This window comes from Lichenostomus cassidix, chromosome 5, assembly GCF_008360975.1.
Source record: "Lichenostomus cassidix isolate B80296 chromosome 5, HeHo_3.0, whole genome shotgun sequence".
Classification (NCBI taxonomy): domain Eukaryota; kingdom Metazoa; phylum Chordata; class Aves; order Passeriformes; family Meliphagidae; genus Lichenostomus; species Lichenostomus cassidix.
Window position 1 is genome coordinate 63,714,715 of NC_139486.1, and position 27,196 is coordinate 63,741,910.

A 27,196-nucleotide genomic window follows, 5' to 3' on the forward strand; every position below is an offset into this window, starting at 1 on the left:
TGCCCAGTGCCCAGGAGGGTGGACACTGCTCCCAAGGCAGGGGGCACTCACTGGCCCATGACAGCTGGTGGTAACCCTTGTCACCGAGTCCCACACGGTCTCCAGGCTCCTGCTTCACAGCCCCCTGGGACCCACAGACTTAGGATTGTTGTAGGGTGAGTGCTAGAGAGCTGGGACTTTACAGGGCTGGGGACTGTGGGGAAGGGGATGGGGACAAGGACAGGGGCCACGTATGAGGGTCTTGTCCCCCTGTTATCACGGGTCTCTTGGCAGGACCATGCAGATCCTGACGTGCCCAGCCCAGCTGCAGCGCCTGGAGGGGATCCTGAGGAAGAGCCTGCCCCTCGCCTTGCCGGTGACAGAGACCCCTGCCCTATGCCATGCTGGGGACCCCAATGCCACCCCTGCCCTCCCAGTGACATGGACCCCACTGTCACCCCTGCACCAGGGACCTCAGTGTCACCCCTGCACTATGACATGACTGGGACCCCAGTGTCATTCATCTATTGCCATAATGGGGTAGTATCACCCCTGCCCTTTGCCCTGCTGGTGACAGGGACCCCAGTGTCACACCCACCTCTTGCCCTGATGATGGGGACCCCTGTGTCACTAGGGAGTAAATTTTTGTCACCCCGTCCCCCACACCTCAGCTCTGACCCAATATCTGCTCCCACAATCCCCCTAGTTCTGAACCCACACCTGCCTCCATGTCCCCCATACCTAGCCGCCATCCCTGACCCCCCATCTGTCCCCTCCTTTTCCCACATCACTGACTCCCCTTTTCCCCCAGGTCTTTGGGGCAGTGCTGAACATCACCCGAGGCAACCTGGGCCAGTTCGAGGTGCTGGTGGACAAGTGGCCGGATTTTGGCGCCGTGCTGGCCCGGCCAAGTGGAGAGGTGGCCAGTGGGGACACGGGGCACAGTGGGGAGGGGTGTGACACAGTGCCCTGGCATATGCCAGGTGTGCTCAGGACACCTGTGGGTGCCCCCAGGTGCCAGTGAATGATGGATACTGGAACACGCAAGCAGCATTCTACCGGGACCTGGGGGCATACCGGGCACTGCTGGAGACCCCTGGGTGCCTGCGCTGGGACGTTGCCTTCACCCTCATCGGTGGCCTAGGGACACTGGGGTCCTGGGGGGATCCTGGGGAGGGGCTGGGCACTGTGAGGGGTGCCAGGCAGCACTGGGAGTGTGGGACTCTGGGGACAGCTGATGGAGGTAGGGAGGAACTGGAGGCATTGGGAGGTACTGGTGGAAGGAACTGGGAGTGCTGGGGGACACCGGGAATGGGTGTTTGGGTGCTGGGGAGCACTGGAGGCATAATCTGGTGTGCCAGGGTGGGGTTTGATGGGTGATGTTAGTGGGAAGTGTTGGAGAGGGATGTAGCGGTGCTAGGGAGCACTGTGGTTGGATTTGGGGATGCTGGAGAGCACTTGGGGGTGCTGGGAGCAGGATTGAGGTACTGGGCACACTGGGAGCAGGGATCTGTGTGCTGGTGGTAGAGACTGGGGTTGCAGGTAGCCCCTGGGGACATTGAGGAGGACACTGGGGTCACATAGAAGGGCTGCAGACAGGGATGGCAGGGTGCAGGGAGAGCAGGAGCCCCTGATATCCCCATCCGCAGGGCTACAGGATGGGGTGACCATGGTATCCCAGGACCTGGCAGGGAGAAAGGGCGTGGAGCTGGATATCGTGGAGTACTACTCCTACTGGCACCCTGACCCCAGCACCATGTCCGAGCCCCGGTGAGAGCCCCCCACCGCTGCCCCCATATGGGAACACCCCTGAACTCCCCACTGACCCCTGCCTCGCCCAGGCCCGCACCCGGGGTGCGGGTGGGCTCCCTGTGCCCCTCGCATGTGGACCTGCTCAACGACACATGGCCCTACGGGGGGAACGCCCGCAGCCGGCGCTACCTGGCTGAGATTTTGGAGCGCTTCCCACATGTCTGCCTGCAAGACAACGGTGGGCAGCCCGTTGCCTGGGTGCTGACGGATCATTTCGGGACAGGCACCCACAGCTACACCCTGCCTGAGCACCGACGGCGTGGCCACATGCAGGTGGCACTGACAGTGGCGGCGCAGCGGGCACAGGCCCGCGGGTTCCCCTCGTTCGGGCACACGGCGCTGTGGAACAGGCCCATGCAGCAGCTGCAGGAGCTGCTGGGCCACCAGCGCCTGCCCGGGGTCTGCCGCTACATCCTGCACAACCCCGGCCTGGACAGGGACGAGCTCTGAGGCCCCGCTGTCCCCTCTCTGTGCTGTGCCGGAGAAAAGCTGACCTCGAATTAAAGAGGAGTGTGGAGTCTCTGATGGCTGCTGTGGCATTGTGTCTCTCCACAGCACTGACCGTTACAGCAGGGACACGGCTTGGTGGCTCACGTGTCACCACGGCTTGGTAGCTCATGTGTCACGAGGGACACCAGAAGAGTTTCCTGGGTGTCACCCCGTTCCAGGTCATGCACCTCAGCTATCCTCGGTTTCCCCAGGGAGGGCTGAAAGCCTTATGCAAATCTGCACTGGCGGCACCTGCAGTGTCACCCCTCACCCGGGATGGTGTCACCACAGCTGGGGGTGGGACGGGCAGATACTGGAGGGACAGACAGTGACACACAGGACAGAGTGGGACAAGGGCAGAGTGGGATGGTGTCACAGCGTGAGTCATGGTTTGGGGGGCTGATGGGGACAGACAGGGGGGTGACAGTGTCCAGGGTGATGGGGAGTGCTGGGATGGGGGTGGCAATGTCGACGGGGACAAGAAGAACTACAGGGGTGTCGGTGCCTGAGGGTGATGGTGGCCGAGTGGGAGGAAACAGTGTCCAGAGTGATGGGGAATGCTGGGATTGGGTGACAATGCCTAGGGTGACAGAGACTGTCACAGGGGTGACAGTGCCAGGGGATGGTGGGCACAACTAGGGGGCGACAATGTCCAGGGGGACAGGTACTGTCACAGGAGTGGCAGTGCTGGGGTAATAGGGAACAAACACAGATAGAGGTGACAATGCCCTCGGGTAACAAAAACTGCCGCGGGGGTGGTAACGCGGAGCGTGACGGGGACAGCCGGGGGGTGACAGCACACGGGGACCGACGGGGAGTGCCGGGGACACTCAGGGGGAAGGGGGACAGGGACCCCCGCGAGCGTGGCAGTGGCCGAGGGCGCCCCTGACCAGTTCCCCAATCCGGCCCCGCCGCTTCCGCCCAGCCACCGGCAGGGGCGGGTCCTTCCCGCTGGTTCCCGGTAGCGGCGGGTCCCGCCCGGTTCCCGGTATTGGCGAGGCCCTGCCAATTCCATGTCTCGCAGGGCCATGGAGCAGCCGCGGCGCATCACCGACTCATTTCCGCGGCGGCGGCGGCGGCGGTGCCCGGGGCGGCCCCCAGGTAAGCTCAAGGGCAAGAAGGACAAGGACAAGGTGCAGGTGAAGGTGCGGGACTGTCCCTGCGCCCCCTCGCAGCCACCCCCGGACCCGGCGCTCCTGGAGATGCTGCGGCGCTTCGACCTCTCCTGGGAATACGGACCCTGCACCGGTGAGCACCCTCGGTTCCCCCGCTTCCCACGGTTTCCCCCGGTTTCCCCCCGGCCCCGCTGACCCGCCGGTATCCCGTAGGGATCACTCGTCTGCAACGTTGGGAGCGGGCGCAAGAGCTGGGGCTGAGCCCCCCCGGTCCCATCCGTGACGCCCTCCTGGAGCACCGGGACAACCCCCATGTCACCTACAGGTGGGTGTGGGATGGGGTAGGGAGAGTAGGGGGCACAGGGCGTCCTCTCCCGGTGCCCCCCGCCCTTCATCGCTGACCCCCGTTGTGCCCCCACAGCCTCTGGCATGAATACGAGCTCTGAGCTGCCACGCCAAGGGAATGGAGGGACCATTCCCGATGCCCCCAGGGACACCGGGCGGATTAAAGCTGGTGTGAGCGAAGGAAGGGGTGCTGTGTGCTGAATGGGGGGGCACGGGGTGGGGTGAAGCCCTTGGGGTGCAGGGGGAGGGCATGGGGTTGTACCCCCCCAAGAAAAGATCCACACGGGGTGTCCAGTCACACAGTTTAATGCCACCCAACTGGGACCCAGGGAGAAAAATCAATTCTTGGGTGGAGAAAGGGAGGTGGAATATTTTTTTTCCATAAATGGGATGAAAAAATGGAGAATGACATATAAAATCTGGTGAAAGTGAGCATAGCGGGGTGAGGCAGGTGGCTGTGGATAGTGGTGATGTTGTCCCACAGCGGAGTGAGAAGACTGACAGTGTCCCATGGGATTCATACATTTAATAGCCCTAGTTAGCAGCTTTGCTGTGTGCAAAATCGTAAATAACAGGATGTGTTTGTTAATTATTCAGGTTATTAATTACTTAATTCACCAGCTTTTTCGGTTGCTTCATTAATAAAATTATTTGTTTCTATCCCAAGACTACAATAAAGCGTTGGAGCTGGCAATAACCCAGGATAGGGTGGGATGGGGTGGGGGGCCCACAACCCCCATGCCACTCGCATTGCAGGCGGGAGCCCTCTGGATAGTGTTATCCAGCCGGATCTTGTCCTGCTGCTGGACCTGCAGTCCCTTGGATATTTTCTACAGGATCATGATTCCTGTGCTGGGCACAGGACAGAGGTATTTAGGTGGACCTCCAACAAATAAGCACACCCAGCCAGGCCAGGGATGTGCCTTCCTGGTGGGGAGAAGAAGGGATATTCCCATGCTCCTTCCTTGGAAGAGGGGCAGGTGAAGGTCAGTCTCAACCCGGTGGGTGTCCTGAGTACAGGGGAATGTCTGGGATGGCTCCAGCCATAGAAACAGCCCAAGGAGATAGACAGCAGCAGCCTCAGAGGGAGTTCCAGCCAGGAACCTCCTTCCCGGGAAAGGCAGTGTAGGTGGGATTTTGGGAAGAAATTCCTCCCTGTGAAGGTGGTGAGGCCTTGTCACAGGTTACCCGGAGAAGCTGTGTCTGCCCCATCTCTGGAAGTGTTCCAGGCCAGGTTGGATGGTGCTTGGAGCAACTTGGGCAAGTGGAAGATGTCCTGGGGGTCAGGGGTGACATGACACAAGGGGACACCATGGTGGGAAGGGGGTGACACCATGACAGTGAGTGGCAGGGGTAGTGCCCAGCCTGCCCCTCTGCCATGGCCATAGGAGGCTGCAGGCTTTCTGCCCACTTCACTCCTTCGCTGCTGGGCCCCGGGACTGCCAGTGTCCTACTTCCAGCACAAATTCCAGCCCAGGCTCCAGTCCGAGCCTAGGCCGCAACGGTTGCCATGACAACCCGGAAAGTGCGCTCCCGCGCAAATGCTGCCGGGAGTTGTAGTTCCCTCCGTACCGCACAACATGGCGCCGCTCGGTCCCTGTGCCCGCCCGCCTTCCGCAGCCCCTAAAGAGTTTACTTTGGTCCCTACTGACGGCACCCCGCCCTCCAGCTGCTCAGGGCCACAAAGCCTTCAGGGGCTGCAACTTCCACACTTTATTACCAGTGCACGAGCAGTGTCGGGGTTCTGTGCCTGGGGAGCTGAGGCAGAGGCACTTCCCGCCCCCAGAAGGGCGTTCCGGCGTTCCGGCTGGCTGGTCCAGCCTTAGGCTCCGCCCCTTCCCATGTTGTCATGGCAGCGGGGGCTCTGTCCCACGCCCTCCATTAAGGGCCGGGTTCATCTCTGTGGGCGTGGTTGTGGCACTGGGCGTGGTCGCCTCTATTGGTGTCGTCACAGCAGGGGGCGGGGCCGCCATCCAGGCTGGCCTGGCGCACCACCCCGCGCGGGCGGGAGGAGGGTCGTGACCTCGGTGAGGGACCGCCCGCTTCCTCTGCGGCCTCAAATACCTGGGTGCGGACAGCGGGGTCATCCTATGCCGCTGTCACCCAGCAGCCACACCCCGCTTCCCACCCCAGCCGCCACTCACCTCCCCGGCCAGGGGCTCTCCCAGCAGCTCGGGGGGCTCGGGGGTCTCTAGCAGGCTGATGCTCCGCATGACGGCGCACAGGGAGATGCGGGGCCGCCGGGAGGCCCCCAGAAGCCCCCCGCCGGCTGCTTCCTCCTCACGGGGCTGCGGGGACGCCAGCGGGGAGGACAGCGGGGACAGGCCACCCATGTCCCTCGCGATGTCCTCCTCAGAGTATGGCACCTGCTGGACTGCCCGGGGCTCCCACAGGCTGCTGTGCCGGCTGCCACAGACCTGTCAATCAGCACTTGGCCACGCCCCCGTGGGGGCAGGCCTTGGCTCCCATAGGCTCCTCCCCCACCAAATACACCAAATACTATGGCTGGGCCATAGAAGCCCCACCCCCTCTGCGCAGAGGGGTGTGGTCACAACAGGCTCCCACCCTCTTATCCCATAGGGGTGTGGTTAACCCAGCCCCCACCCACTTGATCCCTCCCACCTGTCCCCATTCACCTGCTCCCACCCACCTGCCCTCACCCGTTTTGCCCCACCCTCTCTCCCCACCCACCTGTGCCCACCCTGTCCCCACCCACCTGGCGCTCAGGATGCCCTGGTAGAAGTCGAGCTGGCGCATGAAGCCGGGGTTGGGCAGGACGCCGGGCCGGCAGTGTCGGACATGCCGCAGCGCCTGCTCCAGGGACCACCCGAACTCCTTCATGGCGTAAGCCAGCACCGTGGCAGCCGAGCGGCTCAGCCCCATCCGGCAGTGCACCAGTGCCCGGCCTCCCGCTGCCCTGTGGCACCCACCGCTGGCACCATGGCACGGGGGGCACTAGGGGACACTGTGTCCTCAGGGCTCCCAGTGTCTCCCAGCCACCTTGGAGTCACCAGGGACATCGTGTCCACAGGGCTCCCAGCATCCCCCAGACATCCTGGTGTCTCCAGAGCTCTTCATGTCCTCAGCCACCCCACTGTATCCTAGGATCCCAAGCCCAGAGCTCCCCAGCTCCCAGTGCACTCCAGCACCTCATTCATCAACACCCCTTTCCACGTCCCACTCTCCCCCCCCCCACCTCCAGCCCCTCCTCCTCTCTGTCCCTGATGTCCCCCGAGGTGTCACTCCCGCCTGCCCACTGACCGGACGCCGGAGAGGAAGAGAAAGGTGTCGTTCCAGTGGGGCAGGAGCTCGGCCGCCTCCTCATCGTACACCCGCACGTTCATGTACGTGAACAGAGCCGGGAAGAAGTTGTCGATCTCCCGCGCCACGTTCAGGATGTGGGTGACCCTGCAGTGACACGGGTCACCCCATGTGACCGTGGCCCCCCATGGTGACCCCATGGCACCCCATGACATTGCCACCCCACGCTCACCTGTTCTGCTGCAGCTCCTCCAGGTTGGCTGCATTCCACTCGGAGCCCTGTGTGGTGACAGCAGTGAGGGGAGGGGACACTGCCACCTGCCCCACCCACCCCAGCCGTCCCGCTGCACACCAGGAAGAGGTGCGGGAAGACGCGGGAAGGCCGATCCATCTGCGCCAGCACCAGCAGCATCTCGTTGTCGATGAAATCCTTGTGTTCAGCCAGGCTGTGCCCCGTGCGCCGCTCCAGCTCCTCCCGCACCTAGGCACCGCCCCAGGTGAGGGATGGCCCTGAGCTACCCGTCCCCAGGACACCCTCCCCAGTGCCACCCACCTCCTTGGAGGTGACGTTCTCCAGGTCGGCGGTGGCCATCACGGCCCGCAGCAGCGCCCGCACCACCTGCTCCGACAGCTCCGGCATTGCTGACCTGGCACCGGCACCGTTTTGTCACTGGTGTCACCTGCCCCACCCAGACTGCGCCCTGCCAGGCACAGCAGCGATTGGCCAGCAGGCTGTGGGGCGTGGCAGAGAGCTCACCGGAGGGGCGTGGGCGAGGAGGGGCGCACTGACTCGAGGTCGGCCATGGCCAGCCACTCGTTGAGGCAGCTCTGCTCCGAGCCCAGCGCCGCTGCATAGCCACGGGCCCAGGCCAGTGCGGGGCCACCGGGGATGTGCCCGCCCCGGGCCGCGTCCTCGCAGGCGCGGTGCAGCTCCTGCAGCACGGCCCTGCCGCACAGCACCTGCCACCCCTGCACTGCCACCGCCACCCCGACACCATCCCAACAGCCAGCGTGTGGGTGCCACCAAACCTTCCCCAGCTCCTTCACCATGACATGGTGCCCATGATGGTGCCCGTGGTGATACCCAAATCCCCGTGTCCAGGATGGTGCCTGCATCCCTTGTGTCCATTGCAGTGCCACATCCCCCACATCAGTTGTGATGCTCAGGTCCCCCGTGACCATGGCAGTGCCCATGTCCCCAGTCCCCGAGGTAGTGCCCACCCCTCTCGTGTTCACCATGCTACCCACACCCCCTGTGCCCATGGTGGTGCCCACTCCCCCCATGCTCCTGGTCACACCCGGGCCTTGCTCACCACATGGTCTGCACAGAGATGGGCTTGAAGATGCGGGTCTGTCCCCCTGACGTCACGCTGAACCCCCTGGGCACCACGGGGACACATGTGGGTCAGGGTGGGCACCCCAACACCTCTAAGCCACTCCCCTTCCCAGAATTCTGGCCCACCCTTACCCGTCGCCGTCGAGGAACACCTGGGTGTCACTCCAGAGGGGCAGCACCATGCCCAGGGTGCAGCGGGTGGCCCTGCGGCAGGCAGAAGTCAGGGGGTACCGATGCGCCCCCAGGCCCCCCCCACTCCCTGCTCACCCCTCGTGGGCCAAATCCACTCCCAGCAGCGCCGTCTCCCCCTCGGCTCCCACCTCCTCCGGCCGCACCACCAGCAGGTACCGCACCCGCCATGGGCGCGCCGACTCCAACCTCACCGCCTGCCAGAAAGGGGGACATTGGAGGGGCAATCTGCCCCTTCCAGTGCTCCCAGTGACTGGGGAAGAGCATTAGGCTGGGCCATATCCCCTCCTCATAGCATCCCATTTCATCCCTGTCCCCATCCCGTCCTGTCCCCATCTTGTCTTCATCCTATAACATCCCCATTCCTATCCTATCCTATCCTATCCTATCCTATCCTATCCTATCCTATCCTATCCTATCCTATCCTATCCTATCCTATCCTATCCTGTCCCCATCTCATCCATATCGCATTCCCATACCCTTCCTCAGTGTTCCTGTTTCCATCCCAATCCTGTCCTGTCCTACGCTATCCCCGCTATCCCCATCCTGTCCCCATCTTCATTCCACCCCATTCCCATAATCAGCCCAGCCCATCCTGTCCTGTCCCATCACTTTGCTATCCTCATTTTGTCCCCATCCATATCCCATCCCCATCCTGTCCCCATCCACCTCTTTCCTTGTCCCCATCTCATCCCCATGTTCCTGGGGGGAATCCATGCCCTACCAGCTGGATGGCATCCTGGGGGCGCAGCAGCTGCATCATGAGGTGCAGGTGCTGCTCCTGCTTTCCCGGGGCTTGGCTGGGGGGCTCAGCCGGGGGGGGCTTGGTCGGGGGAGGCTCAGCTGGCGGGGGCTCCTCTGCAGGCAGCAGCCTTGCTGCCCCCTTGACCATGACGAAGCTCTGCCTAGTGGGCAGGAGGGTCCTGAGCATCCGGGGCACACCCAGAGTGCTCTCCACCAGGGGCATGGAGGTGGGGGGCAGCTGTGTCCCCTCCCCGCCCCAGTGTCCCCCACCCTGGAGCTTTGGAGCCCCTCTCACCGCCGCTGCAGCTGGCCACGTCTGGGAGCATCTTCCTCCTGCAAATTGGGGGACAGTTATTGGGGACTGTGACTCCAGGGCATGGACCAGGCTCGGGGGTCCCACAATCCCCCCCCAGCACAGACACCACAATCCGGTGATGCCCTAAACCCCCACCACCAAATAGTGTGGGCTCCATGGCGGGCGTGGGGGCCCTTTGGGGTACATGGATCCATGGGGACACCCCTCGGGATTCCATGGGGCTCCTGCCGTTATGCCTCCCACCCCTGGCTGGGTGGAAGTGCTGGAAGCAGGGGCCTGGCATGAACACCCAGAAAAGGCCCAGTCGTTACTGGAAGCGGGGTGAGGGGCCACTCGGATCCACTGGGACAGCAAAGGGACTGGGAACGCTGGGGAAAGTGGGAGCGACTTGTGACAACCGTCCCCCCCATCCACACCCCCATATTCCTTCCTTAACTACGGGGAATCCCCAGTCCGAGGCACAGGAAACTCCAGCGTGTGTTGAGGGCAGCTCGGCTCCCAGTAAAGTCCCGTCAGAAGCGCCTGGGATAACCCCGCAGCGGGAGCGACCAGAGCAACCTTCACCCCTCCACCTCCGCGTTGGAATCCCCCGGGAAAACGGGACCTTCCGCACTGAGACCTTCCGGAGCACCGGGAATCCCCGGGGCTCCGGGAAACCTCGGGACAGCTCGTACTCCCCATACCGGGATCCCCCGGACCGGCCCATTCTCCCAGGGCACCGGCATCCACAGAAGCACCGGGAGCCCTCGGCCCATCCCGTACTCGGCATCGAGAGCCCCTGCGGCTCTGGGACAACTCGTACTCCCCCGCGAGGCCCCGTGCCAGCCAACACCGGGACCTCCCGGGGCTCCATGACCTCCCGCCCGCCTCCCGTCCAGTTCCCGCCGGGATGACCGGTCCCGGTTCGTTCCGGTGCCGCACTCACCGCGGGGCCCCCGGCGGAGCTCCCCGCCCGCCGCACCGTCACCAGCGCCATGCCCCGGTGCGCTGCACCCCCGCACCAGGAAGCGCCGCCGCTGCCCCGCCCGGACGGGAACGGGAACGGGAACGGGAACGGGCACTGGCACGGCCCCGGCCCCGGCCATGGCCTGGCACAGCACGGCAGGGCACGGCACGGCACGGCCCCCCGCCAAGGAAACACTGCAGTCGAGACCCTCAGACCCTCCCGCTCCGTCAGAGCGGGACCTCCCCGGTAGCCCGGAGCGCCCTCAGGGATTAGGCGGGACCCACATCCGTGTGGACAAGGCAGGATTCACACTCCAGCACTTGGGACACCCCCAGCTCCTCTGAATGTGGGAATGAGGGTCTCCGGCACCTGGGACACCCTACTGGATCCCCAGAACGTGTGATGCCCTCCCCAGAAACTGTGGATCCCCCGAGGGTCCCCAGTGTCTGGGACACCTCAGGTTTCATCAGGTGGGAATGCCCTGAGTGTCCCAGGCAGGTTACCTCCAAAGAACCCCGCGTCACCCCATAGATCCCCAGCCAAATTTCCCCTTCCTAGGCCCAGGTGTTTTCCCAAGTAATATAAATGAAATAAGTCAATCCTTGGGCCAGGAATGGGGGCACTGGGCCAAATTTGGGGAGAGTTGAAGAGGAGCACCCCACTAGTGCCACCCACATGCTTATTGCATGAGCCCCATCACCTGAGCCCCACCCTACCCGCAGGATCCACCCCTTTTCCCAGGCTCCAGCCCTGGGACATCCCACCCATGACCCCCGCAGGCACAGACGCACGTGTGTGTGTGTGTATATATATATATATATATGTATATGTACAGACATTTGGAGCCCCCCTGACCCCCCACTGCCCCGAGGGACAAGGCCTGGGGGTCAACTGGCTGCGCCCACACACTGGAGTGCCTTAAAATAGGGGTCATCCACATCCCATGAAGATCCCCGGGTCCATCCTGCCCCCCATGGGATTACGGTACAACACCAAAGAGGAGAGGGGTCCCTAGTGAGGGGTCCCGGGCATAGGAGTATCCCTGGAGCGGGAGTCCCCCGGTGAGGGTCCCTGGGCTGAGGTTTGAGCCTGGTGGGAGAAGAGCCCTGGATTGGGGGTCCCGGGGGTAGGAGAATCCCTGGATCAAATCCCCCTGTGCAGGGGCTGTGCCCACATCAGGGGAGTCCCCATCACGGGGGGGCCACCCCGGCACTGGCTGCTCCCCAGCTGCTGGGGCGTCGTGGTGTGGGACAGCTCTCACACCAGGGTGTGCCCCGGGCGGGGTGTCCCTATCCCTGCAAGGGGTGTCCCCAGGCGGGACATCCGCGTCCCTGCTTGGGGTGACCCCACATGGGACACCCCCATCCCCGCACAGAACGTCCCTGTGCCAGCGTGGAGAGCCCTGGGGTACTATTTTTCGGTGAGGGAGAGGCGCAGAATGCGCTGGAGCTCCTCATCCTCCTCGCGCCGCCGCTGCTCCCTCTCCTCCTGCTCCCGCTCCGACAGCGCCATGGCCAGGCGCAGCTGCTCTGCAAAGCTGCCATACCCGGGGGGGCCCGGGGAGCTCCCGCCGCCCGCACCGGGGGGGCTCCCGGTGGATGGGGGCTCTGCGCTGGGCCCCGCCTGCAGCAGCATGCTCTCCTGCAGGGCCCTGGAAAGGGGACAGCAGTGGGTCCACAGCCATGTCATGGGAGCCACACCCATGTCACAGAAGCCACATCCCCTCTGGCACACCTGTGCCCCACCCCAGGTGGCTGCACCTCCTTCAACAGCCCTAAATCGAGCTGCAGAGCCATGATCCTTCCCACATGCCCCACCCACCTGCTAACCACACCCACACCCGGAGTTAGCCACGCCCATTATGACCACAACCTTTGGGCAGCAAGAAACTCCTCCCCTTTAGCCTCTCGCCAGCACACCTTGACACCTTTAAGCCCTGCCCCTGCAAGCCACACCCCCATGGACCCTGTACCTGCCCCACCCTGACACCTTTAACCCCTGCCCCTCCACCCTCAGCCCTGCCCAGGTAAGGTGGGCGTGGAGCTCCAGGCCACATCCCCATGGATGGAACCTCACCTTTCCAGCTGCAGCTCCTCATCATAGGGCGGCGGCTCCGTGCCAGGGCGGGTGTTGGTCAGTGCCTCCCAGATGGTCACCTGTGGGGCGTGGCCACATGTGAGGGGCACGTCCAGGTGTGTGGGGTGTGTCCAGATGAGGGGGCACAGCCGCACCTGGTCGGTCTCGGTGCCGGCGTCCAGCAGGCTCTGCTGGATGGCAAACTGCAGCAGGTCATCGTCCTCGTCCCGAAGGGGCTCACTGCGCCCTGCGCCCAGCACTGTGTACCCTGCTGGCACCTCGAACACACCTGCCTCCACCTCGCATGGGAACGGCCATGCTGCCGTACACGGGGAGCCGTCAGCACCCCTGGGTGTCCCCGTGGCACCCTACATGCATGGCACACTGAACCCACAGCACCCTGTGGCACCCCACAGCTCTCCATGGCATCCCATGACACCACCATCACCCCACACCCTACCCCATGCCCACCCCACCTTGTGTCCATGGAATCCCATGCCCCAGGACCCTCCTGGGCCCCCCAGCCTCACCTCTGGGCCCGGAGGGCTGGGTGCCGGGGGGCTCCTGGGGGGCACAGATCCGCACAGAGCCCAGGGGCTGGTCACACCCGCACAGGTTGCTGAAGGTGATGCGTGCGTTGAGCACGTGGAACAGGGGGATCTCTGTGGGCACAGGCATCAGTTAAGGCCCCAGTTAAGCCCTGCCCCTAATTAAGTCTGCCCCAAATGAAACTTTCCCTCTCACCAATCTTGACTGGGAAGCCAGGGGGCAGCTTGAGGGTGATGAAGTCGCGCAGTTTGGCAAAGTGGGCGTTGGAGATGGCCATGAGGTCGATGATGGGTGTCACCTGCTCCGCCAGTGACAGCGGGTGCTGCTCACACAGCCACAGAGTCGCCTTGAACCTGTCCGGGCACCGCCATGGGCACGGGGACCCGGTGGGGCCACTGGCCACCGGTACCGCCCCAGTACCACCACACCCCAGCATCACTCCTTGGGTATGGACACCCAGCAGCACGGCCCCGAGGACCCTGTCATCAGCCCATGGGTCCTGATGTTCAGTGCCACTGCCCTGGAACTCCATCATCACCTCACTGCCACTTTCCTGGGACCCGGCACCACCCCAGTGTCACAGCCCCTGGGACCCCATCATCACCCCCAGGGCTCCTGTCACCCGGTGTCCTGTCCCCTGGGACCCCATCTTCACCCTGGTAAGCCCTGACATCCAGTGCAACATCCCCAGGACCCTGTCACCACTTCCTGGGTCCTGACCCTTGGGGCGGTGGCCTCACCTCTGCACCTTGCTGGACATCTCGATGGGGCGCCCGATGTTGCGGGTCTCCAGATCGAAGTGGGGGTCAAAGTACTCCTCAGGGGTGATGGCCGTGGGGTTGGTGGGGCTGGCAGCCTGCAGGACAGGTGCCTGAGGGGACACCAGCACTGCTCAGCCCACCTGGGAACCCACAATTCCCCCAGGAACCCCTGGGATGGCCACTCACCCCGTTGTGGGTGCTGTGCTGCTGTGCGATGCCCAGGAAGGAATGGAAGGGAGTCTTGGAGCCTAGGGGGGCAGGAGGGGGTGCCAGGGGTGAGGTGTCAGCAGTGGGGGCAACCCCCAGGGCTGTCCAGGCTGTCACACCCTACATGGGGTCCCACACACCATGAGTGACACCCCACATACTGTCCCACGCTTGTCACATGTTATTCTCACAGTGTCCCATGCCTGATACATGTCCCACCCCACAACCAGAGTGTCCCACACCTCACACGTCATACCCAGTGAGTGTCTCACGCCTGACGCGTGTTCCACCCAGGAAGGGGGGCATGTTGCCATGCACAGGCCCCCTGGTTGGCTGACAGGGCTGTCACCTTTGCTGCGTGACTTGTCCTGGTCAGAGAGATGCTCTGTCCTGGTCTTGGTGACCAGCTCCACGTTGCTGGCACTGTACACCTGCGTGGGGACACTGTCAGCTGTGCTGCACTCTGGGGGGTCCCCAGCGTCCCCCATGTCTGTGCCCACCTTGGCTTCGTAGCCGCTGACCACCTCCATCTTCTCCGAGCGCCAGCCCCAGATGCCAGACTTGTTCCTGGAGAGCAGGGAGGCCTCAGGTCACCCTCTTGCACCAGCGTTTCCTTCCCCTTCGCCTGCACTTCCCCCTGGCGCGGCCCCTTCCCACTGAGTGCTCCCCTTCCCACCTCTCAAAGGCGATATTCCGGGTGTCCAGGTGCGTGGAGACGATGGGCGACGTAAGTCGGCCTGCCACGTGCTCTTCGGTGGGCTGCATGGCTGCCAGCAGTAGCTCGGGCTCATGCAGGGCCAGTGCCAGCGTCTCTGTGTACACCACCTGCTTGTCGTGGTCCACCTCCATCACCACGGCCCCCTCGTCTGTGTGGAGACACCAATGGGGTCAGCACCTGGACCCCTTGGCACCCCCTGGCCTGGGGGGGCTTTGGGGGAACTGGGGGTTCCTGGTACATGTAGGGCCTGAGATGGTCCCCTCAGGAAGGAAGACTTGGGGTCCCCATGGAGTTACTGTAGAGGATCTAGGGAATTGGTGGTCCCTGGTACATGTAGGGCTGAGGTTGTCCCCTCATGAAGGGGGAACTAGGGTCTCCATGGGGAGATCTGGGGAAAGGATTTGGGGAATTGGGCGTCCCTACTACCTGTAAGGACTGAGGTGTTCCCCTGAGTATGGGGGACTGGGATCCCAGGGGGTCCCTAGAGAGGATCCAGGAGGTCCTTATGAGGGTATTTATAGAGCAGAGGGCCTGGTGGATTCCCAGGGGGAGTCCCTATGGAGGATCTAGGGTCTTTACAGGGATGTGCTTATAGTGCAGGGGGTCTGCGGCTCCCCACAGTGACTGCAGGGCCCCAGGGAATCTGGACAGGTCCTTAGAGGAGTCTCCTTATTGTGAAGGGAGTCTGGGGGATCCCCAGGGCGACTGAAGGGGGCCTCTGGGGTTGTTGGAGCTGACCTTCCCCCTTGAAGATGTAGCTGCGGCGGCCACGCTGCCACGTCATGTGCTCGAAACCCAGCAGGGTGGTGTCCACCCGCAGGCTCTCGCCGCGCTTCCACACGCGGTACACGTCACTGGGACACACCTTGGATACCAGGGGCACTGCAGGCACAGGGACCCCTCAGCCCCACGGCTGGGGGGCCCCTGGTGACCCCCTTCCCCCACCCAGTCTGGCCACACTCACCCCAGCTCGTGAACTCCCACTTCATTTCCACATAGAAGTCGGACGCCTGGAAGGGATGAGGAGCGTGGTGGGGCATGTGGATGGGCTAGGGGCTCTCTGCTGGGGTCACTGGGGAGGTGGGGAGTCTGGGGAGCAGGGATGGGGGTCCCTACTGCGGTCTTGGGTGGGGATGAGAGAGAGTGGGGTCATTGGTGTGGGTCCACAAGGACAAACAGCGACTTCCAGAGCAAAAGGACATGCAGGGGGTTCCCAGGAAAAGAATGGTGTCACTGAGGGGTTCTGTGGAGAATTGGGGGTCCCTTCTCAGACCACTGGGGAGGTGAGGAATCTGGGGAGCAGGGATGGGGATCCCTATTGGGGTGCTGGATAGGCAGGGTGTCCCTGGAGAGGGTGGGGTCATGGAGAGACAAGGGGTACTGGGGTGACTTGGGGGGTCCCTGCTGGAGCCACTGGAAAGGTGGGGAGTCTTGAGTGAAGGGATGAGGATCCCTACTGGGGTCCTGGCAGAGTGGGGCAATGTGGGAGGGATCCCCACGGTGGGATGGGGCCAGTGGGTGTCACTGGGAAAGTTTGGGGGTGCAGGATGCAGTTCTGGGGCGCTGTACCCGCCGCAGTTTGCTGAGCAGCTCAGGGATGCCGGCAAGCCGCCGTGTTGCCCGCTGGTAGTCGCGGTACTGGAGCACCAGCTGCACCATCTCGGGGTCCCCCGTGCTCACCGCCTCCTGCAGCACTGGGGACACGGGGCGATGTCAGCCGGGGCCACCCGCACCCCTCGATGGTGTCCCCAGGTCCCCGTGGTGGCCCTGTACCCGTCCATCCGTTCGCGTTCTCCCGGCCCACATTGGCGTTGTGCCGCAGCAGCACCCGCACCGACTCCAGGTGGCCCAGGGACACAGCCAGCTCCAGGGGCGTCCGGCCACGTGGGTCCATCAGCTCCACATCGTGCTGGAAGGGTAGCAGGGTCACTGCGCCCTCCCCGTGCCACCCCAGTGCTCCTCCTGCATCCCCCATGCTGCCAAGGCCTGGTGCTCCCAGACTCCTCTTCTCCCAGTGCTGCTACCCAATACCAGAGCTCCCAGTTGCTTCCAGACCTTTAGTGCTACAGTCCCTTATTATCCCAGTGTCACCAGTCCTTCCAGTGCCACCAGTTCTTCCAGTGCTCCCAGTCCCCTGAGTCCCAGTCTCCCTGGTACTCCCAGTCCCCACAGTGCCCTGAGTCTTCCTCCAGCACTCCCAGTCCCCCCAGATGCTCCTAGTAGTGTTCCCCCCACCCAGTGCTGCCAGCTCCCCATGCTCCTAGTCTTCCCAGCCTCCCTCCAGTGCTCCCAGTACCCTCAGCTCCCCCAGTGCTCCCAATTCTCTCTGCCTCCAGCCTCCCCTCGTGCTTTCCAGTTCCCCTGCAATGCTCCCGGTGTTCTCCCCAGTGCTCCCAGTGCCCTGTGCCCCCAGTCTTCCCCAGTGCTCCCAGTCTCCCTCCAGTGCTTCCAGTCCCCCAAGGCTCCCCATCCCCGCAGTCCTTCCAGTCCTTCCCGTACCCCTCCCGCAGTGCTCCCAATTCCTCCCAGTGCTCCCAGCATCCCTCCCCTCCGCGCGCAGAGCACTCCCAGGTGCCCCCAGCATTCCCAGAGCTCCCAGTCCAACCCGCCCCTCCGCTGCGGGCCCCCCCTGTTCTGCCATCCCCTGCCTCCCGCCCGCTCCTATTCCCAGTGCCGGTGCGTGGCGGGGTGCCCGCTCCCCAGCGCCGCTCCCGGTGCCGCTCCCGGCGCCGTTCCCACCGTCCCCGCGCGCAGGGCGCTGTCCAGCGCCTGGTGCCGGTTGTGCCACACGAGCCGGTGCAGCGGGAAGGTGTTGGCGGGTCGGGCCATCCCGGCACCATGTCCCCGGGGCCGCCGGGGCGGACGGACCGGGCCGCAGCGCGGGGCCTGCCCGCAATGGCTGCGCGGGGGCGGCGGCGGCGCAGCGCGGCGGCGCGGGGCGGGGCCGCACCGGGCACCGGGAACAGGCGACGGCACCGGGAACGGCGGATGGGAGCGCGAAAAGGGGACGGCATCGCCACCGGGAACGGCAAAAGGGAGTGGGAACGGGCATCGGCATCCGGAAAGGGAACGGGCGCCGGGAATGGGAACAGCATCAGCGCCGGCAACGGGCACTGGGAAAGGGAATGGGAACGGGGCACCGGGAACAGGAAAGGGACAAGGACCGGACATCGGGCACCGGGCAGAGGAACGGCCATCGGGAAAGGGAACTGGGTACTGGAAACGGCATCGGCACTGGGCACGGGAATGGGAGCAGGCACTGGGAACGGCACGGGTACTGGGTACGCAGCCACCGGAACCGTAGTGGCATCGGGAACGGGACTGGAACCGGCACCAGACACGGCCGGGGCCCGCCCCTTTTCCCCCCCTCCCGTCGGGGTTGACCCCAGGGACCCGTTAGCCCCCAGCTGAGCCCCGGTACCGGGGGCTGCCGGTGCCCGGCATCTTCTCCTGGACACCATGAGGGGGCCCGGGGCTCCCTGCCCTCTTTCATGTCACGACATCATTGAGGACCTGGTGCTCGGGACCATCGTGAATCCCGTCTTGGGTTTACCCCATCCCATCCCATCCCGGCCGTGCCACTCCCCAGGAATGCCGTAGCACCGGCCCAGCTTCACCGTGCCCCAGCACGCTGCCTCCAGGCAGGGTGTGGGCAGGACACATGGCACCTGCGCTGCCTGGTGACAAGGAACACCCAAGGTCCTCCCCGGAGACATCGCAGCATTGTAGGATGCGACCCCCAGCACTCCCTGCTGGCCTAGGATCCCCATGCTGTGGGACTTGAGGATCCTCCAGGATGTTCCTGAATTGCCAGTGCGTCCACAGGGGGACACACGGCAAGCCCCCACATGACAGCAGGTGACAAGGACTCCATGCCACCTCAGTGGGCATGGAGACATCTCTGCCCCTGCAGTGAGGTGGAGCCAGGTGGTGTTTTTCTCTCTTTTTATTATAAAAACTTTTATTTTTTTGCATTCTCGCATCTCTGCTCATGAAAACCTCACTCACCCACTGCCCCGGCCCTGCCTGGTGCTACCCCCAGCCTCAGGAGCAGAGTAACCAGAGACCAATATTTACAGATGCTGCCAGGGACTGGGGGGGAGTGGGACACCCATGTGCCCACCCATGGCTGATTTGGGGGGATGCCACCTGCTCCCTCCTCCTTGGGAGGGTAGGCAGGGGGCTGGGGGTGCCCTGGGGAGGGGCAGAGGCAGAGCCAGGGGCGTAGGGGACCCGTGACACAGTATTTACAGGGGGTCCCCCAGACACAAACTCACGCACAGCCACACACACACAAGGGGTTCTCACCCATGGGACGGGCACAGCCACGCAGGGATGGGGGAGACACGCTGGCTGGGGGCCCCCGCCAGCCCCCTTTGGCACACATGGTGCTGGGAAGCGGGCGGGAGGGATGGGGGCTGCCTTCATCTGAGCCGGAGAGTTCCTGGAGGACCGGGGGGGACACCGCGGAGAAGGTGCCAGGCCACGTGACGGGCACCGGCGGCATCGCTGCAGCTGCGCCCCTGGGTGACACTAGCACTGGGCATGTCCCGCCTGGGCACACGGAGAGTGGGAGACACGCAGGAACCCAACCCAATAAATTAGAGGTGGGGTGGGAAGGGGGCAGGAGGTGCAGGGAGGGGGTCAGAGCCCATTGGGGGAACGCTGGATGAATGGCACTTTGCTGAGCTCCACCACGGGCGAGCGGGGCTTGTTCTGCATGCGGGGCACCCGCTGCAGCAGCTGCTGTGCCTGGCGCTGCGCGTCCCGCAGCTCCTTCCGCCACTGCACCAGCTCAGGGTCGCTCTGCGGGGCAGGGAATGGTGTCAGGAAGGGGGACAGGGCAGGGCAGAGGGTGGCAAGGGGCTCCCTGGGACTCTAGGGAAGGGTAAAGAGTCGCCGGGGCCTCCCTGGGGAAAGGAACACGTCAAGAGGGGCTCCCCAGGGTGCCAGCGAAGGGCACACAGTGTCCAGGGACCTCCCAAGCAGGACACAGGGTGGTCAGGGGTTCCCAGGGCAGGGTACAGGGTGGTTGGGCCTCCCTAGGGTGCCAGGGCTGTGGGGCTGCCCTAAGTTTCAAGTGTTCATGCCTCGGCATGGCTTGAAGGACTAAATGTGCCGGGCGAGTGGCCAGCAAGAGGCAACTAGCAGGCAGCAGGAGGTGGCCAGCAGCCAGGAGTGGCAGGGGGAACACTCACATCGCACTGCAGCACGAACTGCTTGCCCCCGCGGATGCGGAGCAGGATGCACTTGCGCTCCTTCACCTGTGTCTCCTCCACCGAGTCAATCTCCTCCATGGTGAGCAGGGACTGCTGGGGGAACAGGCTCAGCCCGGCCCCTGTGCCCTCACCAGGGTCCCCCCAGGTGCTCCTCACCCCTCACCCCCCAGTGTCATGCCCACCTTACCGGCGACTCGCCCTCCCCGCGCCACTCCAGGCGGTTGGGGAAGAGGTAGAAGTAGCGGCGCTGCCACTGCGTCAGGAAGGGGTTGCCTAGCTTGGCCATGTAGCCGTGCATGATGCAGTCCTTGCCCATGGCATATTCTGGGATCACAGGGAGATGGGATCAGCTCTCAGGATGTGGCCAGTGGTAGGCCAGGGTGGGGGTTTCTGGCCCTACGCACCCTCCTCGTGGCCCAGCTGCTTGTTCTTGGCCTTTTTGCGAGCCTCCAGCTTGTCGGTGTCGGCGTTGATGGCGTCGAAGACAGTCTCGGTTACCTCCTGCTGCCAGCGCTCCGAGATGGTGAGTGGGAAGTTGCGGTACAGCTCCTGGTCACTCTCCAGAAGCTGGGCAGGGCAGGATGCTGGAATGAGGGGCTGCAGGACACCCTACACCCCCATGTTCGGCCCCTGTGCCCAGTACCTTGATGCCCTTGGTGTCCTCCTCGTCAAAGGAGCCAATGTCGAAGGCGTCGGCTGCGTTCACCTCACCGCGGGGTGGGACGAGGGGCGGTGGGTACTGCGGGCAGCAATGCGAGTCAGAGGGGTGGCTGCCTGTGTCTGTGTCTGTGTCCCTGTCCCTGTCCCACACCACGGGCACACCCCCCTCACCTTCTGCAGGAACACCATCTGCCAGTCCAGGCCATTGAAGAAGGGCTCTTCTTTCACCTCCTGTGCCCTGGGGAGGAAGGAAGGCAGAAAAGTGTGGCCACAGGGGGGCTGTACCAGCACACCCCGCCCATTCCCCTGGGGGTCTTGGGAACACTCACCCTCGCCCCATGCAGCCCAGGCGCCGGTTGACATCCCGTTGCAGCAGCCCCTCGAGCAGGGAGCGCAGCTCCGGGGAGAAGGAGTCTGGCAGCTCCACAGCCTGTGGGAGATTGCGTGAGCGCACTGGTGTGCAGGGACAGGGACATGCACTGACACACAGATGAGTACAAACACATGCTCCAGGCTGGGGACAGCTGTCCCTGACCCCCTGTGTGCCCGCCAGGCCAGTGGGTGCCATGGCAGATCTGGGGTGCCCATGCCCTGCCCACAGCCCTCTCTGTGCCCCCACCCACCATGGTGAGGGTCATTCGGTCAATCTCGTGTTTGTCCTTCGTCTTGTGCTGCCGGAACGGGCTGTGCCTGCAGCGTGGAGGGAGAAGGGGGCTCAGCAGTGCCCAGCTGTGCCCAGCTGTGCCCACCCAAGCCTACACTCACCCTCGAAGCAGCTTGAAGAGCATGCAGCCCAGCGAGAACCAGTCGGCGCTGCTGTCGTAGGCCACCCCCTTCTGCAGCACCTCCGGCGCCATGTACCCGTGGGTGCCCCTGGGGAGGGGCACAGGGGCGTCAGGGGCCGCCCCAGGCGTGGGGGCAGGGCGGGCAGGGGTGTGGGCACACTCACACGCTGGCGTGGGGCTTCTTCTTGGAGAAGTCGCAGGCCAAACCCAGGTCAGAGATGCGGACGTGGCCAAACTCATCCAGGAGAATGTTTGCTGGCTGCAGAGACACCATGTGTCACTCTGAGCCCCAGAGTGGCCTGTGGGCCCTGGGGGGGCAAGGCTGGAGGGCTCTGTGGGATTTGGGGATGTCCAAGTGACCCCTGAAGTCTCAGGGTGCCCATGGACTCTGCTGTCGGGGGCGCCCACGGGACCTGAGGGTGCCCTCTGGGCTTGGTGAGTGCCCACAGGGGTCCAAGGGCTCCTGCAGGGTCTGTGACACCTGTGCATGCCCACAGGTCCTGGAGGGGTTTCTGAAGGCTTGGGCATGCTAAGAGGGTGTCCTGCAGGTGGGGACAGTCACCTTGAGGTCACGGTACACCACGAAGCGGCTGTGCATGTGCTCCAGGCCCAGGATGATCTCAGCCGCATAGAACCTCATCTCTGCCTCTGAGAAGACGCCGTGCTGTGACAGGTGATAGTGCAGGTCGCCCCCTGTGGGGAGAGGGACCAGCTGTCACCCGCGGCAGGTGTGGGCAGGGGGCTTTGAGGCATAGGTCCCTCAGGCTCGGGGTCTCACCGTTCATGAGGTCGAGGATGAAGCTGAGCTTGTCGGGCGTGTGGAAGGCATAGGACATGCACACGATGAACGGGCAGTCCTGGTGGGAGACACGGGGTCACCCTCCCTGTCCCTGTCCCCTGTCCCCTGCCTGGTGCCCATGTCCCCTCACCCCAGTGCTGACGAGGGACAACATGATGCGCTCATTGAGGGCCAGCGTCTCGCCCTGCTTCATCTTGATGCGCTTCTTGTCCAAGCACTTCATGGCATACCTGGTGGGGACAAGGAGTCCCTGCAGCCACCACGGCCCCAGAGCAGTGCCAGCACCCAGCTCCAGCCCACAGCTGTGACATCCCTGCCAGCCCTGGACATCTGTAACTGTGACAATATTCCCGCAGCCCTCCCAACACATGTCACCATGGCAATGCCACTGTGGACACCCCAGGGACCCTGCAGCATCCCCAAATCCCGGGCGGGTCCTTCCATGCTGGACCATTCCCATTACATTTTGCCTGTGTCCGCTTTCCGGCAGCCATAGACCTCCCCGAAGCCACCACGGCCAATGATTCGATGAACGCTGAAGTCATTCATGGTGAGCTGGAGGGGGTGAGGAGGAGACTGGGGTGAGCCTGGACACCACCCCCTGCCCCAGTTTCCCCAGCTGAGGGACTCAGAGGCTCCCTGGAAGCACATCCCCCTCCCTGGGGGCACCCTGAGGTGGGAGCATCCTGCTCACATGGATGTTCAGCTCCACGTTCTTCCACTGGCAAAACCGTGTGAATTTGTCACTGCAAGGAAGAGCAGAGAGGGCAAGAGTGGAGATCCCAGAGAAACGCCCCCTCAAAGACTCCCTGGACTTGTCTGGAGACAGAGAGCACCCCCTGGGGCTCTTTGGAAAGGAAGAGACCCCTGAGTTCCCAGCGTGGGGACCCCTGGTCCCTCTCTGGACCAGGAGACTCTGGTCCCCAGTGGGATGGGACACCCCGATCCACGTGGGACTTTCCTCCCAGCTCACCTCTCAATGAATTTCTGGAAGATGCCCCCACGCAAGTTCTGGCAGATCTCCTCAACGTAGGGCTGGCAAGGACACAGGGCTCAGCACTGGGTCCCCAGGTCCACCCAGCTCACCCCTATCCCATCACTATGTGGGGTCTCCTCCACCCCTAGGATTTCACACACCCCCAGTGCCACTTCCAGGCCCCCAGGGATGCTTCTGTCCCATGACTTTCTGGGGACCCCAAGGGTGACATCCAGGGTCACAATCACCTCCCTCTGAGGTGAGGTAGCCCCCTGCTACCTCGAGCCCCGAGTCTCCTGACTACCACCTCATGGGGACCACCAGCAATCCCCCTCATCCCAACATGCCAGGGACTCCCTCACCATTCCTTGGGGTCCCCATTCCTCCTGGGACATCCCCCTCCCACCTTCAGGAACTCCTGTCACCCCCAGTCCCCTCTAAGGATTAACTCTCCGAGTGCCACAGGTGGCAGGGACCCCCTCCCTGTCCCAGGTGATGCCCACCTGGAAGAGGTCAGGGGGCACCTGCTTCTTGCTCAGGCGGCTCTGGACATGCTCCGTGGCGCTCTTGGAGAAGGGCTGTGAGTAGGACAGGACCATGTCACCTTGAGCAGAAGGGACAGTGGCCAGGCAAGGCTGCACAAGGCAGGAATCCACAGAGGAACCTCCATCCATAGGGCTGGGATGTGGCTCACCCTCACCTCACCCACCCCTCACCCCAGGGCCTGGCACTCACGTGGGAGCAGGCCAGCAGCTCCTTCATGATGTAATGGTCGAAGATGTGGCGGCTCCGGGCAGCTCGCTCCTCCTCCGAGTCCAGCTTCTCGTACTTCTTGATCTGGAGAGGGCACAGCTCCAGTGGCACAGCGCAACATGGCCCCAGGACATGGAACACTGGGAATCCTGGCCCCTCTGGGTGCCACATTCCATGGAAGAGGTTATCCCATCCCCTGGAACAGTATCTCCCAGCTCCCTAGGCACCATCACCTTAGGTAGTACTCTTGGCACAATGTCCGTGGGCCCTGGAGGTACCAAACCCCACCCCACCCCTCCTGGTGAACACAGGGGGCTGTCACCAGGCTCCCCCCGTCTCACCTCCTCGTAAAATTCCATCAGGGGCTTGGCCTCCTCAGTCTGGTTGAAGGCAAAATCCCGGAAGAGCAGGTAGCCTGCAGGGATAGAGCCACGGTGTGAGAGGTGACAGCCTCCCAGCCCAGGCCAAGGGACACAGGGACATCCCCTGGGCTGCCCAGCCCTGCTGCCGCCCAGTGCCAGGCTCAGGGAAGAGGAAGTGCCAAGCAGGGACTGGTGAGGACTTGGCAGGGTGACAGGGTGAACAAGCACACAGCTGGCAGAGGGAGCAATGCCCTGGGACAGCACAGGGCAGTGAGGGGGCTGCTGAGGGGCACAGCGGGGAAAGGGCATGGGCGGGCACAGGGAGCAAGGCGGACGTGCCCGGAAACCGCCAGAGCCGGCAGGAGGAAGTGAGAGGCGCTTCCTGCCCCGGATGGTTTGTGCTGGTGTGGGGGGAAATGACAGGGCGGGGGATACGCAGTGGGGAATGTGGCGAAGCCCCCTGGCACCCCTGTCCAGCCAAGCCCCACATCCCCCCACACCATTCCCATGGCCACTCCTGCTGTGGTGGTGGCCACCAGTGCAGCCCCCCAGCCCACCCACATTTGTGCCTATGCTTGTGGGTGCTGGTCCTGGTGCCCCCCATGTCTCCCACAGCCCCTGTGTCCCCAGCTCACCAATCTTCTGTGTGAAGATCTTGTCAAATGTCACCTCTCCCCGGTCCTCCAGGTACTTCTGCATGACGCTGCGGATGCTGGGGACACACCGGAGGGGCTCAACTGTGCCCCCCCATGGACCCCTTCTCCCAGTCTGTCCTCTCCTGCTCCTCCCGTGTCCAAGAGCCCTGGCGGCATGCATGTCCTCCCATCCTGTGTGTCCCCACCCAAGTGTGGCACGTTGCTGGGTGCCAGGATCACAGCACGTCCCACGCACTGCGGCCAAACGGAGGGTAGGGACGAGTGTCCCCCCTAAAAACGCTTCACAGGTGCCTGGCAGTGTAGGTGCAGGAGAGCACTGGGGTCTTCTGGGAGGGGGAGTGGAGACCATCACCCTCTACACACCTCGGTACAGGGCGGGGTTGTGTGTGTGTGTGTGCGTGTGTGTGTGTACACGAGTGTGCGTGGCAGTGGCAGCATGGCACGGGTGTGACACGGCGGGGACAGAAGGGACACAGAGCTGGGTGGGACGTGTTTTTGTGTGTCTGGCAGGAAGTGTGTGTGTCCTCATGTCTGTGTGTCTGTCTGTGCAACAGGCATCATGCGTGTTCTGTCCATATCCGCGTGTGTCCGTATCCGTGTATGTCCACGTCCGTGTGTCCGGGCAGGTGTGACCGGCACACACGTGTGCGGGAGGTGTCCGTGACCCGGGGGGGTGCGAACGGTGTCAGGAGTGGGTGAGCGGGGGACCGGGAGTGGCGGTGCCAGGCGCGGAAGGACGGACGGACAAGCGGAGGGGCAGTGTCGGGGCCTCACCTGGGCTCGGGCAGGAGGATCCTCTTGCTGGCGCGGGCGGCGGGCGCGGCGCGGCTCTTCTCCATGGCCATCAGGTAACTCACGTCCGCCAGCACCGCCTCCAGGTCCGCCATCGTGCCGCGCCGCCGGACCCGCCGCCGCCGCCGCACCAGCTCTGGCCCGACCCGACCCACCGGCCCCGGAACCGGAACCGCACCCGGAAGCGGAACGGGGCCGGAGAGAAGCCGGGCGGAGGAGCGGGGAGCGGCCGGGAGGGGCTCGGCGGCCCCGGTACGAGGGCGGCGGCAGCGCCCGGAGCGGCGGGAGCGGAGCGCGGAGCGGGGCGCGGCCACACCGGGACAGGGGGCGGGGCCGGCGACACCGAGCGGGGTCAGCGCCGCCGCAACGACCGCCCGGGAGGGGCCGCGACACCGGCTGTGGCACTGGCGGTGTGTGTGACACTGGGAGTGTGTGTGTGACGCTGTGTGTGACACCATATGTGAGTGTGTGACACCGGATGCGCCTGTGCCATCAGTGTGTGTATCACCAGGTGTGTGTTCCAACGTGGGGTATGTGACACCATGGGTTTGACACCGTCTCTGTGTGTGCCCTTGTGTGACACCGTGGGTGTGACATCGTGTGAGAGACACCACGGGTGTGTGTGACAGTGGCGCTGTGTGTGCATGACAGCGTGTGTATCATTCCACATCACACGGTGTGTGACCACATGTGCCATGCGTGGCAGCAGGTGTGACCACGTGTATACGACACCGTGTGCAGGCTCCCTGTCCCCGGCACCAGGAGGGGACACCTGGAGGGGACAGGCAGGGGGTCAGGACGCTGTGATTCGCTTGGCCCTGGTGCATCGCCGGGGGGAGACACGTGGTGGCACTTGGGGACTGGGGCACAGGATCACGGTGGCCGCAACCACCCGTGGAGGAAGATGTCCCCTGTCCTGTGCCTCACCATGCAAATGTCACAGCCCAGCTGCTGTGGGGATCTGAGCCGTGACGTCCCCGCAGGCTGGGGGACACTAAATGTCATTCTGGTGGCCCGGGGGCGCGTTGCCCAAGGGGCGCAGAAGGCAAGAGCCTCACAGGGCCCTGGAGGACCTGTGACCCTGGCAGGAGGTGGATGAGACACGGGGACAGCTGCCACCACCTGCCAGGAGACAGTGAGGACACAGGGACAGCTGTCACCACCGATGGTGCTCCAGGTTTGCTCTCCAGCAGCTGGGGAAGCCACAGTGCTTTTTTTTTTAATTCCAAAAATCCATCCCCCAAGAAACGAAGTATTTCCCTTGGGAGGCTAGGATTTTCACTCCTCCCACAGCAGCTTGCCCAGCCTGCTAGTAATATGGTATGAGCAATGATCCTCTCTAAAAATCCAG

At 63.9% G+C, this 27,196-nt stretch overlaps 5 protein-coding genes across 9 annotated transcripts; 2 read left to right on the forward strand and 3 right to left on the reverse strand.

The window, feature by feature from the left end:
* Window position 1: 1 nt before the first annotated feature.
* On the forward strand, window positions 2–2,316 carry LOC146437171 (glycine N-acyltransferase-like protein 3). The gene is made up of 6 exons (XM_085063738.1): window positions 2–155; window positions 274–355; window positions 791–898; window positions 994–1,114; window positions 1,629–1,749; window positions 1,821–2,316. The coding sequence occupies exons 1-6, from the start codon at window positions 58–60 to the stop codon at window positions 2,239–2,241; spliced, it is 951 nt and encodes a 316-aa protein (XP_084919864.1). The 5' UTR covers window positions 2–57; the 3' UTR covers window positions 2,242–2,316.
* Window positions 2,317–2,509: 193 nt separating this feature from the next.
* On the forward strand, window positions 2,510–4,400 carry POLD4 (DNA polymerase delta 4, accessory subunit). Of its 2 annotated transcripts, XM_085063745.1 has the most exons (4): window positions 2,510–2,659; window positions 3,305–3,528; window positions 3,609–3,720; window positions 3,817–4,400. In XM_085063745.1, exons 2-4 carry the CDS (start codon window positions 3,309–3,311, stop codon window positions 3,839–3,841), a joined length of 357 nt encoding a protein of 118 aa, XP_084919871.1. In that variant the 5' UTR covers window positions 2,510–2,659; window positions 3,305–3,308; the 3' UTR covers window positions 3,842–4,400. The 2 variants fall into 2 exon arrangements, with proteins under 2 accessions (XP_084919871.1, XP_084919870.1); XM_085063744.1 differs by lacking the exon at window positions 2,510–2,659 and having other exon boundaries at window positions 3,187–3,528.
* Window positions 4,401–5,429: 1,029 nt separating this feature from the next.
* SSH3 (slingshot protein phosphatase 3) lies at window positions 5,430–10,878 on the reverse strand. 2 transcript variants are annotated; one of them, XM_085063719.1, is made up of 14 exons: window positions 10,512–10,620; window positions 9,566–9,603; window positions 9,251–9,431; window positions 8,605–8,723; window positions 8,470–8,541; window positions 8,315–8,380; window positions 7,759–7,947; window positions 7,555–7,648; window positions 7,354–7,482; window positions 7,234–7,280; window positions 7,002–7,148; window positions 6,457–6,657; window positions 5,885–6,146; window positions 5,430–5,804 (listed from the first exon to the last, which is right to left on the reverse strand). In XM_085063719.1, exons 1-14 carry the CDS (start codon window positions 10,560–10,562, stop codon window positions 5,622–5,624), a joined length of 1,779 nt encoding a protein of 592 aa, XP_084919845.1. In that variant the 5' UTR covers window positions 10,563–10,620; the 3' UTR covers window positions 5,430–5,621. The 2 variants fall into 2 exon arrangements, with proteins under 2 accessions (XP_084919845.1, XP_084919846.1); XM_085063720.1 differs by having other exon boundaries at window positions 5,664–5,804; window positions 5,885–6,157; window positions 9,251–9,427; window positions 10,512–10,878.
* A 445-nt stretch (window positions 10,879–11,323) lies between these two features.
* On the reverse strand, window positions 11,324–17,767 carry ANKRD13D (ankyrin repeat domain 13D). 2 transcript variants are annotated; one of them, XM_085063751.1, is made up of 15 exons: window positions 17,583–17,766; window positions 16,617–16,752; window positions 16,413–16,537; window positions 15,808–15,853; window positions 15,582–15,725; window positions 14,802–14,991; window positions 14,626–14,692; window positions 14,475–14,556; window positions 14,105–14,166; window positions 13,898–14,028; window positions 13,353–13,510; window positions 13,139–13,270; window positions 12,764–12,927; window positions 12,609–12,688; window positions 11,324–12,183 (listed from the first exon to the last, which is right to left on the reverse strand). In XM_085063751.1, the coding sequence occupies exons 1-15, from the start codon at window positions 17,670–17,672 to the stop codon at window positions 11,943–11,945; spliced, it is 1,848 nt and encodes a 615-aa protein (XP_084919877.1). In that variant the 5' UTR covers window positions 17,673–17,766; the 3' UTR covers window positions 11,324–11,942. The 2 variants fall into 2 exon arrangements, with proteins under 2 accessions (XP_084919877.1, XP_084919876.1); XM_085063750.1 differs by having other exon boundaries at window positions 12,609–12,927; window positions 17,583–17,767.
* Window positions 17,768–18,774: 1,007 nt separating this feature from the next.
* On the reverse strand, window positions 18,775–26,116 carry GRK2 (G protein-coupled receptor kinase 2). 2 transcript variants are annotated; one of them, XM_085063749.1, is made up of 21 exons: window positions 25,828–26,116; window positions 25,033–25,109; window positions 24,377–24,450; window positions 24,018–24,119; window positions 23,786–23,860; window positions 23,280–23,341; window positions 23,001–23,052; window positions 22,770–22,861; window positions 22,437–22,536; window positions 22,286–22,364; window positions 22,070–22,200; window positions 21,672–21,766; window positions 21,488–21,595; window positions 21,346–21,412; window positions 21,052–21,152; window positions 20,894–20,960; window positions 20,706–20,801; window positions 20,467–20,629; window positions 20,250–20,386; window positions 20,042–20,152; window positions 18,775–19,649 (listed from the first exon to the last, which is right to left on the reverse strand). In XM_085063749.1, exons 1-21 carry the CDS (start codon window positions 25,938–25,940, stop codon window positions 19,488–19,490), a joined length of 2,064 nt encoding a protein of 687 aa, XP_084919875.1. In that variant the 5' UTR covers window positions 25,941–26,116; the 3' UTR covers window positions 18,775–19,487. The 2 variants fall into 2 exon arrangements, with proteins under 2 accessions (XP_084919875.1, XP_084919874.1); XM_085063748.1 differs by having other exon boundaries at window positions 20,042–20,155; window positions 25,828–26,113.
* Between the last annotated feature and the right edge of the window lie 1,080 nt (window positions 26,117–27,196).

Coding starts and splice junctions, on each gene's coding strand:
- LOC146437171 (XM_085063738.1), top strand. CDS start 58: ATGACAGCTGGTGGTAACCCTTGTCACCGAGTCCCACACGGTCTCCAG. Junction 1,115..1,628: donor CGTTGCCTTCACCCTCATCG/GTGGCCTAGGGA, acceptor CCCCATCCGCAG/GGCTACAGGATGGGGTGACC. Junction 1,750..1,820: donor AGCACCATGTCCGAGCCCCG/GTGAGAGCCCCC, acceptor TGCCTCGCCCAG/GCCCGCACCCGGGGTGCGGG.
- POLD4 (XM_085063744.1), top strand. CDS start 3,294: ATGTCTCGCAGGGCCATGGAGCAGCCGCGGCGCATCACCGACTCATTT. Junction 3,529..3,608: donor GGAATACGGACCCTGCACCG/GTGAGCACCCTC, acceptor GGTATCCCGTAG/GGATCACTCGTCTGCAACGT. Junction 3,721..3,816: donor AACCCCCATGTCACCTACAG/GTGGGTGTGGGA, acceptor GTGCCCCCACAG/CCTCTGGCATGAATACGAGC.
- SSH3 (XM_085063719.1), bottom strand. CDS start 10,562: ATGGCGCTGGTGACGGTGCGGCGGGCGGGGAGCTCCGCCGGGGGCCCC. Junction 8,381..8,469: donor GTGTTCCTCGACGGCGACGG/GTAAGGGTGGGC, acceptor CGTGGTGCCCAG/GGGGTTCAGCGTGACGTCAG. Junction 7,483..7,554: donor AGAACGTCACCTCCAAGGAG/GTGGGTGGCACT, acceptor GGCGGTGCCTAG/GTGCGGGAGGAGCTGGAGCG.
- ANKRD13D (XM_085063750.1), bottom strand. CDS start 17,672: ATGGCCCGACCCGCCAACACCTTCCCGCTGCACCGGCTCGTGTGGCAC. Junction 16,753..17,582: donor GCGCCCTGCGCGCGGGGACG/GTGGGAACGGCG, acceptor CTACCCTTCCAG/CACGATGTGGAGCTGATGGA. Junction 15,854..16,412: donor TGCTCAGCAAACTGCGGCGG/GTACAGCGCCCC, acceptor CATCCCTTCCAG/GCGTCCGACTTCTATGTGGA.
- GRK2 (XM_085063748.1), bottom strand. CDS start 25,940: ATGGCGGACCTGGAGGCGGTGCTGGCGGACGTGAGTTACCTGATGGCC. Junction 22,537..22,769: donor AAAGCGGACACAGGCAAAAT/GTAATGGGAATG, acceptor TGTCCCCACCAG/GTATGCCATGAAGTGCTTGG. Junction 20,156..20,249: donor GCGGGGAGGGCGAGTCGCCG/GTAAGGTGGGCA, acceptor CTGTTCCCCCAG/CAGTCCCTGCTCACCATGGA.